Source organism: Pipra filicauda, unplaced genomic scaffold (assembly GCF_003945595.2).
Source record: "Pipra filicauda isolate LSUMZ 115617 unplaced genomic scaffold, ASM394559v2 scaffold217_size2002032_pilon, whole genome shotgun sequence".
Classification (NCBI taxonomy): Eukaryota; Metazoa; Chordata; class Aves; order Passeriformes; family Pipridae; genus Pipra; species Pipra filicauda.
This window is the reverse complement of record NW_024104329.1, coordinates 1343494-1358684: the sequence shown is the minus strand read 5'-3', so window position 1 is coordinate 1358684 and position 15191 is coordinate 1343494. Positions and strand designations below refer to the sequence as shown.

Below are 15191 nucleotides of genomic sequence, written 5' to 3'. Positions count from 1 at the left end.
CTAATAATACATAGATAAAACATTGGGATGTTTCAAATCCAGATGGCAGTGATCATCCTCCCCATCTCTAGCAGCTGAGGAAATGGAGAAGATGGGTTGCCTACCCTCAGGCTAGAGGAGAGCAGGAGAGCTGTGGTTCAACTCAGCCATCCCAGCTCCCACAGCAGTGCTGCTTCCTCTGAATCCTCCTAGCATAAGGCAGGCCTTTATCTTTGAGAATACCATGAGTGCCCCTGAGAAAGGGATCTTTGTATTTTCTCTCCCGTTAATTTATTTCCCCTTTTAAAATCCCTTTCACCCAGGGATGTGTTTAGAGTCTCCAAGAACATGCAGAAAGAGAAACAAAGCCTCCTTCGCCAGCTGGAGCTCCTCAGGTAAGAGCAAGGCTGGAGGGAAATGCTGAGCTCTTACGTATGTAAGGGGCTGCAGTTTCAGAACTGTGCTCATTTCTCCCATGGAAAGCTACAGGATTGTATTTAAGCAGTGCTCAGACTCTGCTTGTTTTTCTAGGTCCAGACAGAGTTGTGCAATCTGGCCAGCTCTGGCAGATTACAGACTCTGTTATTTCACGAGGTAATCCCTCCTCTGCAGGAATTTAGTCTTTCCCGCTGGTTAAAAGAAACATGTGGAGCCCATTACCTGAGCTGGGATACACGGAAATCCCAACATGTCTGGCCTTAAATAGCATCTTTGCCTCAAGCTGCCTTTCTGTTCTCACTTTCAAATGTTCTCTTTACCCTATTTTGGACAAGTGCCTCATTATGTCTTTCCTATGTCTTCCTTTGGAGCAGAGAGATGAACAAGAAACTTCGAGATGAGCGAGACGCTTTTGAAGCCAAGAAGCTGGTTAGTCTAAGAAAGAAAATCCCAATTCCCAACCACCCTCCTTTCATCTGCTGCTGTTGCTGTCATCACTTGGGGGCCCATCACTTCCACGGGGGACAATGACCTGAGCTCACAGGGCCTGGTGTACTGCCTAATACAGACTTCACAGCACCTCTGTGTCCGTGCTGGAGACAAGCACTGCTGGTTGCTGTTGCCAAGTGCCCGAGTTTAACCCCAGGCACGTTGGCTTGTGACTGTCACACAGCCCTGTGCAGGGCTGCAGTGGGTGCTGCCTGCTGCACACGTGGGGTCTGTGTGTTGTGACAGGCAAGGAGGGGAGTAAAGCTGGATGCGTCCCTGGAGCTGGGTGGTGAGGAAGAAGATGGATTCCCAGATGTGCTGCTGGCTGACTGGGTGTGGAGGGGCACACAGGAAGGTTTTGGAGTTTTTCTGACCCCTTGAGTTTGTAGCAGATGTTTTCAGATGTTCCTCTGGGGCAGCTCCCCATTCCTGTGAACTCTGCAGGGTGGAGGTGCAGCAGTGAGCCTTGTGTCAGAAGGCTAGGATAAAGTAGGGCCTCTGACATCTGGAACAGTCAATCTCTGGCCTTTCCCCGATAAGCACAAATATGGGGTCTATTTTTAATTCTTACTGTTTTTTCATGAAACCGTCTTTGCGTTCCCTAATGTCCCTGGCAAGGCTGCTATGTCCTCTTAAACCCATCCTTGCCACCATGTGTCTTTGCCTGCTCTGCCACCATGCCCCATTTGAAGATCTGGATGTAGATGCCTTGCAGTGAGGACAGGCAGTGGTAGGCTGCGAGAGCCTTTCTGTCTGATTTGTAAGGGAATGTGGAAGGAAGCATAGAGATTGTGCTCAGATAGGGAGTGGAATGCCCTGCTGGGAGAGAGGCTCGAATTCTTCTCCAGGTGGAGAGCTGTATAAAATAATGTCAGTAACTCTTTTGGATGGAGACAAGATGTGTGTGCATATGCCTTTGTGTGTGTGTGTGTGTGTGTTTCTGAAAGCTGAAAGATTTTTTTTAATCTCCATTTTTAAAGCTGCTAGCTTTGTGTATGTGCACCAGAGCTTCCTGCTCCCTCTTGGAGAAGCAATAAACAATGTCACTCTGTAGCAGAGTCCAGGGCAAGCAGGCAAAGAAAATGGTTTCATCTCCTCTTTCCATGTGTTGTGCCTCATCAGCTTCTGGGTTCCTGTGGGTGGGATGGGTGGCCTGTGGAGACCACGGCTCAGGTATGTACCTCTGTGTGTATAAAGCTTGTCTGCTTCTCCTCTGTTCTCTTCTCCCGTTCCCCTGCTAGGTCCTGCTGGGGGCTGCTCTGAAACATGGCAGTTGCAGGCAGAGCCAAGAGAGAACCTAGCAGAGAGAGTCATAGCACAGAGGAGCCGCTCTCTCCCTTCTCCTGCCACTGGCAGTAGGGAATGAGGCAGCAGGGTGAACTCCTCCTACCACCATTGCTTATCTGTCAAGTCTATGTCATGCTGGGCAGTTGAAGCCTGTACTGGAGTAAGGTTTTCTTCCTCTGGCCACTCTCGTTTCAGTCCGCAGGAAAGCAGGGCTCCAAGGGATTGCAGAGGTGCTGCTGTCATCACACACCTGCAGAAGATCTGCTGTCCAGCCTGTCACACTGTAAGGGAGAGAGAAAATATCAATACTGCCCTACAGCAGCAAAAAGGAGAGTTCTGATGGGGATCCCTACTGTGCAACACGCTCTCTGCCAGAGACTACCATTGCTTTTACAGGCCGAAAAGAAACCCAAGGCCTTAATACCCTCTGTTAGTGCTGGGAAGAGTTGTGTTATTTCCATGAAGTGAAGGTGTGATGAACAGAGTTTCTTTCATAGCAAAAATTTTGAAGTGGTTGGAAGGAGGGATCAGGCTGTTCATGGGTAATAGCAACCCAGTCACTGCTCCTTTGCTCTTCTCAGTGCCCAGCTTAATACCTTGCTCTTCATAAGAGTTTCTGGCCTTGCCAGGGTGGGCAGGGCCTGGCCCCACGTCACTGTGGGGCGCTCTCTTGTCCCAGTGTCTGGGTCACAAACAGTGATGTCTGGCTGTTTCTGCCTATGTGCAAACCACTGATGGATATTTTTAAGACCCAGGGATTGCAGGTTTAGTTTCACACCCATGACCCATCTGGCTGTGGAGTTATGCTTGCACGCTGCGTGTTGACAGAGCAAATTTCATGTCTGCTCATCATGACGAGTGTTTTGGTACTTAAACTACATTGGACATGTGTTTGTATTTCACTGATAAACCAGAATCTTTCCCATCCAAAATGCTTGTACATGTGCTGTTGTGAAATCCTTGCCATCGTGTGTTATACAGCTGTGATGTTGTCTTGTCCCTTTACCATCCTGGTGAAAAGTCAAATGTTGCACAAACCTGGCAGGCCAATAAAGCATGGCAGAACCAATGGCAGAACATGCCCCATTGTTTCTCCTTTCTTACCCAAGTATGTGCTTTGCAAGCTGTTTCTCTCCAGGTAGGGTTGTGTCATAGCACATTGTGTGAGAGTCCTTTTGCCCCATAGGTGACTTGAAGATTGCAGCTGCTCCACTGGCCTGCAACACAGTGTTGTCCTTTCTGTGTAGCTAGAGGGTGCCCTTGAGGGAACCTGCTCAAACACTGAAAACTTCCTCCTCCATCCCTGCTGGAGAACCACTGGCTGTCTGAAACACAGTCTGGCTGTGATGACTGAAGCGATGCTATGCTTTTGGGGGTCCTTTGCCTTGGAAGATTTGTGCTCCACAGTTGTTAGCCTCTCAGTGCTGGATTGTTTCTGTGGCTGGAGCTTTTCTTGAACACGTTTTACATGTAAAAAATGTTTTGTTCCCCTCCCTTCCCCCTAAAGTTCCTAGTTGGGTGAGGCCCTCTGTGGAGTCCAGAGTGTCTGCTTTTGTTCAACTGCGTTGCAGTAAAGGTGTTCTGGGAGTTCTGGCCAACAGAACAGCTTCTTAATTTTTTTGCCTCTTAAAATAACCCTTCAGTAAGGGTTACTGAAGAAATAATCTTCATAGTCCTCCCCCAGGGCTGTGGGCAGTACAAAGGAAGGCCTGTCCAGAGCTGCCTGCAGGTGTTTGGTCAGTTCAAAACTGCTGTGAGAGGCAGATCTGGCAGGCTGCAAACCCTTCTTTCTACACCTTTACTCCCAGAAATAATTTGTGAGGGTGCATTAGAGATCTCCAGACTTGCAGACTGGATACATCTCCCTTTCTTCCAGTGCCGATGCAATGGGCACCTTGCTGTGCTGTTTCAGTGTTTTATGTGTGTGGCCAGAGCAGTGAGCTAGTCTGTTTGGGGTGGGGTGAGGACTAGGCTTTAGCATGGCATTTGGAAGATTTGCAGGTCAATCCTCTCTGCCACAGGCTTTGCTGTGTGATTGCAAGCAAGCTCCTCATCTTTGACTCCACTGGGAATGCAGAGCTGCTGTATGGGGGGAAGAGGGTTGTGAGAGAAGTGGTCCTCCTTTCTCCTTCTCTGGGGAGCTATTGAATACTGGCTGTAGGAAGTGTACAGTCTGAGGTAAGTTGGAGGAAAGCATGGAGAGGGATATTCATGTAAGGAAAAGCATGTGTATTGCCCTTTGCAACGTGGTCTCCTTCCTTTCCTGTGGTTCCCTTGCAGCTTTGGGTGAGCACTGGTGGAGGAGGGGTATTAGTGTCTTCTCAGGAGGGGGCAATTGGCCTGTCCCACAAAACATCACCATAATAAAGAGGGAGGTGGGGGAAGAGAGATTCAACTGTGAGACCAAGTGGAGAACAACCGCAGAAATAAAAACTCTGGCTAGAGAAAGAATTCAGTTTGGAACATTACTACTTTTGATGAATTATGTTGTGAAGGAGAAAGCAGCAACAGTGATGGCTTCTTGCACGAATTAAATTATCTGAACTAAAGAAAGCACACCCAGTGCTCACCTCTGTTTGAACCTTCCAGTGGGGCACTACCATTGCATGGTGTGGGGCTGCGAGGGCTCCAGCCTTGCCTCCCCAAAGTGCTCTGCAGAGGTGGTGAGTGGTTGAACGGGGGCTGATCAGGTTCCTGGCTCGTAATCACATTCTTCATTCCTTCTCTTTTCAACTTCCAGGTGCCTCAGAACAAAAAGCCCCTGTTGAAGAAAGGCTCAGTGCTAGGCAGTTACCTGCTGGACGACAAGCCAGTCAAACGGTTAGATGGGTGTCTGTGTTGTGTTCATGGTGTCAGTCTATGCCCACTGGAGTAGCCTGTCAGTCAAACTGTGCCCTGTGTCTAGTTCTCCCACCTTGGTGCTGGCTGGTTTTGGGAGCACGGAGGGATGCAGCTTTTCTATGGCTCGAGCTGCCTCTTGGCATCAGGTAGTGTTGGCTCAGCATGAAGCTAAGATACCATTAGCTAACTTCCATGGGGAGGTAGCTGCCCTGCTGCTTTTAACTGCAGCAATGGGGGAGCAAACCTAAGTGCCATCAGAAGGTTTGGGACTGTTCATGGGAAGGGAATCACAAAGGCTGCCTTTAACCAAGTCAGGCAGCTCTGTTGAAATGACTGGATCAACTTCCAAGTGTGCCAGTTCCTCCTCAGGCAGAAATCCTGTCCACTGGTGCCTCATGCCAGAGCCCATATCCCTGGGGCATGGGAGAGGGCAGGACTTTCACTAGGCTTGGATTCTTTCTGGCAGGTGAAGGCCCCAAGGTGAGGGCCCAGTTCCAGGTGTGTTCATCTTGCCCATCTCCCTGTACACCTATGCAGGAGCTCAGCTGGCACACCAGTCCTCCCTTCAGGCAGGGCAGGCAACATGTCTGTGTGGCCAAGGCCTTTTCTTCCCCCCCATACAAGCAGACTATATAGTTCCTTCAATACCCACGTATGCTTGCCTCTGAACCATGCTGGCGTTTAGCATCAGCCCTTGTGAACTAGTTGTGTGACCAGCACACTGGTATTGGCCAAAAGCCTGGTTCCTCTGGGAGGCAGGGGAGGCCAGCCCAGCCCTGACTTGGCTTGGAGCTGGATCTCACCTGCAGCTGCTGGCCCCAAACAAGTTTTAAAGGCAGCACACTTCCCTGTCTCTTACCAGGTCTCTGCAGGGGGTTCCATTGCTCCCCGGTTCCTCCTAGTGCCAACCAGAGACATGGGTTTAGGCTCAGAGTTTCTTCCGGCTTCAACCCACACTTAATGTCTGCAATTCTGGTAGTGGCATTGAGCTCCAGGCTCCTTAGCTCATGGACTGGTGGAAAACCAGGTGGATCGTGGAGCAGGGCTGACTCTTGAGCCCAGGAAGGGAGATTGCTTGGACAGGTTTGAGGCAGAGCTCTTTCGTGGCTGCGTGACTGGCACACATGCTATCCATCAAATCAGACTACCAAGTTCCCCCGTCTTCCTCCCCGAGTATTTCTTGCAGAGATCCTTCTATCTGCTGCTGGCATAAACCCACTGAAAAGGCTTAACAGGTGGAGAAGTCTGGCAGTAAGGGTGATGTGAGAAGGGGAGAAGTAGTTGCTGGCCCTGTGTCTGTCCCAGTGCTGTGTCACACCACATTGCTTGAGAAACATGAATAAAACCAGTGAGATCTGGAGTCACTATTCAGAAAGTTTTGTGTTTGTCCCTTACCGTCCTGTCCTTACCCACCCCACTCCCCCCGCAAAGAGGCTCTTGAATCTCTGCCCCTCATTTCGTGACTTGTGCCAGCCTTGGGAGATGGGGGCTGTTCCTCAGAGCCTGAGTCTGGGAGTATGTGTTGATTTTCAGGGGGAGAGGTTCCAGCTGGCCTGGCTCTAGACTGGCATTCAGGGCAGATGTAGGGAGGACAACCAGGAATGTGAGCTCCCTTTCATAGAAGTGTAGGCATGGCAGCAGGGGAATTTTTCAACCCAGATAAGGTGTACTTGTAGGAGTGAGAAAGGAGAGTTGTCTTGATTCCTGCACTAGTAGCAAGAGAAAAATGTTGCAAAGTGAGGTGGAATGTACTGCCTCTGAAGAGACTGACTGTAGTAAGCTCTAATTTGCTTCCAAATGCAATCTGCTGGCCAGCGAAGGCAATGGAGATGTCTGTGGTGGATAAAGCCCTTCAGTTGAGTTTTAAGTGTTCTCACTCCCTTTGGCTTTTTGTTCCTCCACTTACCATGTCAGTTCTGCCCCCTGCAGAGCAAAGTGCATCACCCCGCTCTTGTGTGGGCGCAGTCTGTGCAACACCTATTCCCAAGTACCACAGCTTGGACAGGGTTCCTGGGCATTTGTTGCTCATTCAGAGCCAGTGTGGCTGGTTGGAAGCTTTAAAAAGAAACATCTTTCAGGTCCCAGCTCCCATACCTTGGCCAGATATAGATACAGGCCAGAGCAGAGCCAACACCAGACAAAGTGACTCTCACCTGTGTGAGAATGTTCGCTGCAATTTGCACACCTGTGGCAGGTTTCTGCTGCCTGAACTCAGTAAGACTCTGGGACAGCAGTGTTCGGGAGTGCTGGGCAGGTTCCCTGGAGCAGGACTGTGTGCCTGCAGCAGAGGGCACACTGCATGCAGCCTCCCTGGGATATCAGACAGCCCTCGCACCGCTGCCTGCAGGCAAAACCCTCTTCACTAACCTCAAAACCTTTGTTACTTCTTTGTATTGTGTTTCGTAAGAAAAATAGTGAGGTATCTTTTGCCACCTTTTTTTTTTTAAGGTTCTCTTTTTGCCACCTTTGTATGTTTTGCCTCATTTTTCAGTACTGGGGGAAATGGGAAGCAAAGAATTCTTCAAAAAATCCAGAAGCTGGCAATTTTTATTAAAACCAATGAAAAATTTGTTGGCACACATGAGTGCAGCACAGCTCAGGTGAGCTGTCTCTTTTTCCTTAGGGGTGCCTCTGATGACTTAGTCACGGGGAGTGTGGGGAGTGTATGTATGAAGTAGAGTTCCTGCAAGCACTGCATATGCACTAATTGGATTGTGCTGGTTGTTTTGGGAATTTGCAACCTCCTCCCCTTCCCTGTCTCCTCACTCCCTACCCTCCCACCCTGCCTGTGATACTTGTGAGCTTTAATACAGACAACTGGCCTCTGCGGACCTTCCCTTCACCTTCCCAGCGGATGTGGCAATGGAAGAACCCAACAGAAAGAACTGTAAATACTTCCCAGGCAACGGGACATGGATGAAGACAGGAGAAGGAGAAAGCACAAACTTTGGAGACAACCCTAGAGACAAGGAGAGATGGCCCTTGGCAGCAGATACTGAGTGGTTTAAGATGACTTTGAAGGGTGGCACTGACTGCAGAAAAAAAGCAGATGGCTTAGATGCTGCTCCGCTGCCTCCTAGAGCACAGCCTGTTGGCACTGAAACCTGGGTGAGTGTAGTCACTTGGGGTTCTTCCTCAAACACCTGCTACCAGGGACTTGAGGGTTTCTGACTCTCTTCCCATCTAACTCCAGCTCCATAGGTTTATAGTGCAGGGGCCCAATGCCTGCACAAATGAAAGCACAGCCTGCAGCTAGGCTTTTCAAAACTGAGTCCCTTTCTTCCATTGTAGCTCCAGGCACTGGAACCAGCCAGCTGTTCCCCAGATCGCATCTTTAAAGTGGTGTTTGTAGGGAACTCTGGTGTTGGGAAGAGTTCCTTCATCCACCGCTTCTGCTATGACAGGTTCTTGGCTGAGCTCAATGCAACCATCGGTAAGTAATAGGGTCCCTGACTCATCTGGATAAGAAGGGTGGGAAAGTCAGCCTGGACAAATCCTTTTTTGCCTGTATTATAGCCCAACTAAAGGTCAAGATGGTCCCTCTCCCAGTATTGAATCAATCTTGCAATTTCCCTGAACTAAACAGAGTTAATCCCTGGCCATTGTAATGGCAAGCGGCTTTCTCCCTCTCCTACCTTGTGATCATTGTTACTTTCCTGACAGGTATTGATTACCAGGTGAAGAGTCTAATGGTGGATAACACCCAGGTTGCCTTGCAGCTGTGGGATACAGCTGGACAAGAAAGGTGAGTAATTTCTGTGAGGGTGCCCTACTGCCAGACTCATTGTAGGAAAGGGAAAGTGCATGCAACTGGTTTCTACCCCTGGGAAAACTATTAGCTTCAGAAGGACCAGAGAGGTCACAGCAGCTATTCCAGTGCTGAACCTGCAGCAAAGGCCTCTTTCAAGAGATTTCTAGAAGCTTTGGCTGTGAAGCAGAGCCTGGGGAGGTCTCTCTCAGGATTGACAGAAAAGTAGTTTTCCATGTCTGATGTGCATGCTTGTGGCTCCAGGTAGTCTGGAGATCACTGTATGGTGTGAGGTTCAAAGCTCCTCCAACCCTCAAAGCTCTCCTGCATCAGCCTACTTCTGGGAAAAGCTGCAGGACAGGGCTGCAGGTTAGGATAGAAACTAAGGCTCTGGATAGACATTCTGTTCTCAGATTCGGTTGTGCTACTCCTGTCCCCAGCTGCTCACCACCACCTGCTATTCAGGGGGTGGGAAGGACTGTGTGAACCTTTCCAGGTCGGAGTCAGTTGTCAAAGCCAGCTGCATTAGTCTGACCTGTGGGGAAGGTGATTTGAACTACCCTGCTGGACTCTGTCAGTGAGGTTATTGGCCCCTCCCACTGTCCCTTTTTGCTGATAGACTTGTGGAAGCGATAATCCTTGGTGGAGGGACTGTGCAGCTTTTTGTGACAGTGAACACAGGTTCCCATTTGAAGGCCTCTAGTTTCGAAAGCATGGGCCATCTCTAGATGTTATCAGCGCTGTTGGTGAGGATCAGAGTAGTAGAGGACACACTTGACCCTCATCTGCTACTAGAGATGACAGCCCATCACTACCTTCACGTAAATCACATTTTACTTGGGATACACTTTGAAGCTTAAGATGCAAAGCTATTTCAAGGGGACCATGAACCTCAAGGGCCAGACAAAAATAAGTACTGGATATTTAGGGCTAAATATGTTATGGGGGCAGGCCTTCAGGAGGCAGCTGAGATCATGGGAATATTATAATCCTAAACTATGCCAAGGACGCTGTCTGCTCAGTCAGCTAGACCATGCAGACCTGGTGGGAATGTACTAAGTAGGAGTATCTTATCGAAAAGCAACTATCTCTTCCAAAATCAAGCTTCATGCTAAAGAAATAATGATTTCTGAAAGGACTCCTGTGGATATTTCAGTGCTGAAACTCAGCAGTAAGGGGAGTTATGACATAAAATGTGACATTTTACTGGGGCCAGATTGCATCAAATTCAAGAGACTGTCTGCAGAAGGATCTTTAGCATTAGCAGGTCTTAGATGTGTGCTTGAAAGAGAGAACTTGGCTCAGTGCTGATACCAATTAGAAGACATGGGAAGAAGCAAAAGCTTTTACTGCTTCTGGAGAAAGGTGCATGCTACCTTTTGATGTTTTTTCTGGAGGATCTGGTCTGTCTGGCAGTTCCAGAGATGCACCTTGACTGCCAAAGACACAGTCTGTGCTTTCTCAGTTGGGTAGTTGCCAGAATGTCCTGCCCTTATTGCAGTGAGAAAGAACAGGCTCCAGGCAATCATCTGAAGAGTTCAGGAGGGTCACATCTTGCTGTAGGTTTTCTTGGCTCGTAATAGAATAGTAGAGTTTGCTATCCTGTGCAGGGCTGAAATACACAGCTTTCCAGTGAGATCTCAGTACTTGTGTTACATTTAATTACATCAGTTTGCAATCAGTGTGGTTATATCATGACTCTGTCACAAACTGCTTACAGATTTTTAAGGTTTGAGTTTGGTTTTTGGTTTTTTTTGTTTGGTTGGTTTGGTTGTTGGTTTTGGTGGTTTTTTTGGGTTGTTTTTTTTTCATTTTTTTTTGTTTTGTTTTGGTTTTTTGTTTTTGTGGGGTTTTTTGTTTTGGTTTTGTTTGTTTGTTTTAGTTTTTTGGGGTTTGGGGTTTGGTTTTTTTTTTTTTTTTTTTTTTTTTTTTTTTTTTAATTTATTAAAAAAATACAAGCCTGTGGTTTTAATTGGTACAGAGAGGACACAGTAGATGTCTGGTGGGAGTTTTTCCTGGAAATTATGTCTAACTCCTGATTTTTTATTTATGATGGCATTGATTTATAGATTCAAGACTGTAAACAGACTCTATTGATGCTGAGATCTTAATTGCTGTTTTGGCAGCACTGGGGCAGACATTATGCATGCCTAATTTGTACTGTGGTACAGCTTAGTCTGCAGATTCTTACAGACTCTAGAGAAAAATCATGTTTTGTCCAGCACTTTCCCTTTTCATAGGCAATTTCCTTTTCCTATCCCTCCTAAGCAGATTCTTGTTTCTTTCTTCCTCACCTGCAAAGGTCTTCCTTCCTGCTTTCTCAGCACCATGCATTTGGAAAGACTCCTGGTTACCCTTGGCTGCCTGGCCTGCCTCAGGAGTGCAAGGATCTGACCTGTCACCAGGGTGTACACATCAGCCCCAGGGGACACGCACGGGGGGCTGCCAGGCCTTGCAAAGGGCCTGCACTAAAAGACAGATAATCCCGCTCTGTTTCTTGTCATTACACGGCCGTGGTTCTGAGAGTGCCTTTGGTTTTGTTTGGGCTCAGGTTTCGGAGTATTACCAAGCAGTATTTCCGGAAGGCAGATGGGATTCTGGTGATGTACGACATGACGGCCGAGTGCTCCTTCATGGCCGTGCGGAACTGGATGAGCAGCATCCAGGTGAGAGCGGGACCGCAGCTATCCAAGCTCGTGGTGCTGCCACTGCCTTGCTCCAGACCAGTTCCAACAGTCTGGGAGCGACATTCCCCAGCGCCCCAGGAGGTCCTACTGACCCTGTGGAGTTGAATTATCAAAGCAGATGCTGTGGGTACTGCCTGTGGGAGTCAGGCTGGGACCAGGGGCTTTGTGCTGAAGATACCAAAGCCAGTGTAGGCCATTGAGTGAAGGAGGGCTGTTTCTGTGGCAGAATGTGGTGGGACCTGCCACAACAGTAGTCTGTGTTTGTAAGCAGCCCATGTGCATTGGCAACATCTCCTAAACACGGTCACATCACACCTGTGCTCAGGTAAGGAGATGTCCTGGTGTCCAGCCTATGCACAGGAAAGGGAGACAGCCCTGATACATTTAGGCTCAGACCTGCAGCACAGCACTTTGTATGGCCACATCCTGACTCTGTTTGGATATTTCTAGATGGGACTGCATTATTAGTAATAGCTTTTTTTGTTTCCCTCATTTGCTCCAACTTTAACAATTGGTAATTTTTTCCTTTTCTATTTTTTTCTTTATTTGGTAACTGTGTATTAATATTGTAACTTGCCCTCCTGCCTTTTATTTCCAAACTCTCAAAAAAAGCATTCATCTGTGGCTTGTATCTCCTTGGGGAGACAAAAATACCCATCTATATGATTTAAATAAGTTGGGTGTAGATGATCAAGATGTTGAATGGGAATTGTGAAAGGTGGTTTTGGTGTGATTATGCTGAGTCTCAAAATAAAACAAGATGCTTGTGAAATGAATAAGCATAGGATGGAGATTTCTAATATTGTTAACTTCCACAGGCTTGTTGGGAAAAACAAACAAACAACCACTCAGCTATTTCTTTGGACTCTAAAAGATCAAAGGTTAAGACTTTCAAAACTAAACCAGCCTCTGAAAATCAGGCTTCTTTCAGGAAGGTTAAACTGAGCACAGAAAATCAAAGCAGGCAAAATATGTAACTTTTAATATCTCTCTTCTTCTCCTCTGCCCATCTGTGTACTTATCTTGTTTTGAAGCTGTTCAGGTACTGTATTATGTCATCCAGGGCACTCAAGTTTGGAAATAACTTTGAGCCCTATTCTTAGTCTGGCAATGTTCTAGTGAGCCAGTGGAACCTGAGGGAGTTTTACCAGATGTAAAGGGTTCCAAGAATAAACAGTCCCTACAGAGACAGTGTTCGAGTTGAAAGTTGCTTATCTGGCTTGGCCAGTGAATTTTTAGCAAGGGATCACTGAGTTGAGGACAGCACATCAGAGGAATAGTACCACACATACACACAAAAGTTACTGAACTTATTAAGAAGCTCTGCCTGATCTCAAATTCCCAGCAGCCTATGGGGCAAGCTGCTTTTCCTTAGGCTTGTTATTTCCCTGAGAGGAACTTATGTCCTGTCTCCCCTCTCTCAGCATCCCAGCTGAACATGACAAAGATTTGGAATACATTCCAGTAGCTTAAGCTTTCTTCCATAAATCCCTGGGGCTACTGAAGGAATGGCCCTTTATTGAGCTAAAGGGCCCAATCGTGCTGCTGAAGGTCTTGTTTGCATGAACTGGAAGGATCTGCTCTGAGTTACTTCCCTCCTTCAGATGAGTTTCCAGGGTCCTTTACTCTGTTTCCTTTGCAGGAAGGTATCGAGGATGGAGCTGTGGTCTTTCTGCTTGGAAATAAAATGGATGCTGTGCAGAGAGAGACCCGGAATGTGCCCAAGGTGGAGGGGGAAAGGCTGGCAAAGGTGTGACTCTCTGTTCTGCTGCTTGACCTGCTCTGCAGCCTCCCTTCAGCTGTTAGCAGGGCAGCCTGGCTGGCAGAAAGCCCTTCTTGGAGCCATTTTCCAGTATGGTACCTTGCCGCTCTCCCTCACCCCCTGTTTCTCCAATATAAACATGTACCAAGGTCCCTCTGGTACCAGGCAGGATGAGATGGTGGCTCTTATGTGGCACACAATGGCCCTTGAGGCAGGCTCATTTATTTCTCTTGAGGCTTAATGCCTCCTTATAGTCTTTCTGAGGAAAACTTGCATGGCTGTTTTCCCATCTGAGGACTCCTTACTGTAATATCATCCTGCCTTTTCCCTCAATCCCTTGTCTGCATGCTTGCTGGGACTTTGGCCCCTGGGTGGGGGGAGGCTGAAAGTGGTTTCAAAGGTGTTCCCTATCTTCTGAACTCTGCAACAAAAAGGTAAGGGAATTAAAGTACCCTGAGCAGATATATTCTCTTCCCGAACAACTTCTCCAATGCTCCCTTTTGGATGCTCTGTCTGGGCCCCCAATGCTGGAAAAGCATCTCCTTTTTCTGGGCTGGTGAGGGGGTGATAACAGCCACTCTCCTGGCCCCAAATGATCTTGGAAGAGTTCCTGGTGGTGGGGGTGGACTAGCTCCCAAGGATGTGAATGAATGGTGGTGGAAAGGTGGCAGCCAACATGGGTGCTTGCTGTGCTCTCTGGCAGGAATACAAGGCTGTCTTCTATGAGTGCAGTGCGATGACTGGCTATAACATCATGGAGCCCATGCTGCACATGGCCAGGTCAGTGAACAGGAAGTCACCCTGGGATATTTTCCCCACTATAGGTGACTGGTGTGGGCTCTCCTGGGGAATGGCCAAGAAGAGGGGTGTGTCAGAGACTGACTTTCTGCCATGTCACAAAAAAGACCTGACTTCCTGACTCCGGGTCATTGTCTTCTGTGCCTGGAGAACACCAATTGTAGACTGGACACTTTCACACACAAAATTTCATCTGGCAGAGCTGGCTGTTGCAAGATTGGGAGTTTAATTTGAATATTTCACCACAAAAACCTTGTGTACTATTATAGATTTTAAGTTGGTGTTTTGGAAGTCTGCATGCAGCTCTAAGGGTTTTTTCTTCCCTATCTTACTAAGCATTGTATTGACTGTGCTATTTTGGTGGCAATAGTTTTAAAGGGAGATAAGACACTTTGTTAGGCTGAAAGAAGTTTGCTCTAAGATTTTTAGTTTTTTACAAAAAGATAGTTTTGGGAAAAAAAGTATTTGAAATCTTGCAAGGAAATTATCCTTTTGTCTTCTTTTATCCCTTCACCTCCTCCTGCACATCATCTCTGTTAAATCCACAGCAGGATCTAATTGTTCATTAACTGGGATGATTTACTTATCAGCTAGGTAAATTGTGTCTCCCATAGCACATGCCTTCAGCGTGCTTTATTACCATGCTGCTGCCCAAGATGGCCCAGAAAGGTGAAGCAAACAGCCCAAGAGTCTGAAATCAGTGTGGGAGCTTGGGAATAAGGCACAGACCACTCACACCCCAGTCTGGTGCTCTGACTACTGAGCCATGGGGTCCCCTCTTGTATATGTCCAGTTTCTTTCCCTGTTCCCTGGAAATTCATGCTTATTTTCTGTGTGTGGTGGTTTATCTAGCCCAACTTCCAGAGAAGTCCGGTCTCTTGGCCAGTCATTTCTTACAATCCTGAATGGCTGGTGGGAAGCAAAGGGCAGAGGCAAATGCCTTGGCAGGAAGAGCTCAGTAACCAGGTTGTGTTCTTGGTCTGTGCTGCTCTTTCCAGGTTGCTGACAGCACAAGAAGACAGACAGAGGGAGAATGCCCTGCAGCTGGAAGATATCGGCAGGAGGAAAGGGTGCTGCACATAAGGCACATCAATGTGTCAGCAAGAGGCATGTGCCAGCACTGTATCATGAAGCTGGGGGTTCCTTTCAAGCAAGCTGAATC

The 15191-nt window shown here is 47.8% G+C and overlaps 1 protein-coding gene across 9 annotated transcripts in view; it reads left to right on the top strand.

The window, feature by feature from the left end:
- The window catches only part of CRACR2B (calcium release activated channel regulator 2B), a 44214-nt gene extending 29023 nt beyond the window's left edge, over window positions 1-15191 (top strand). For 7 of the 9 annotated variants that reach the window (XM_039381181.1, XM_039381179.1, XM_039381180.1 and 4 more), the window contains 10 exons: window positions 303-374; window positions 789-846; window positions 4934-5013; window positions 7848-8142; window positions 8326-8467; window positions 8698-8779; window positions 11334-11448; window positions 13112-13219; window positions 13935-14011; window positions 15028-15112. In XM_039381181.1, the coding sequence (XP_039237115.1) occupies window positions 303-374; window positions 789-846; window positions 4934-5013; window positions 7848-8142; window positions 8326-8467; window positions 8698-8779; window positions 11334-11448; window positions 13112-13219; window positions 13935-14011; window positions 15028-15112 (1114 nt within the window). Of the gene's footprint in view, window positions 1-302; window positions 375-788; window positions 847-4933; window positions 5014-7847; window positions 8143-8325; window positions 8468-8697; window positions 8780-11333; window positions 11449-13111; window positions 13220-13934; window positions 14012-15027 lie in introns of all 9 variants that reach the window. The other 2 variants (XM_039381177.1, XM_039381178.1) reach the window with 2 other exon arrangements.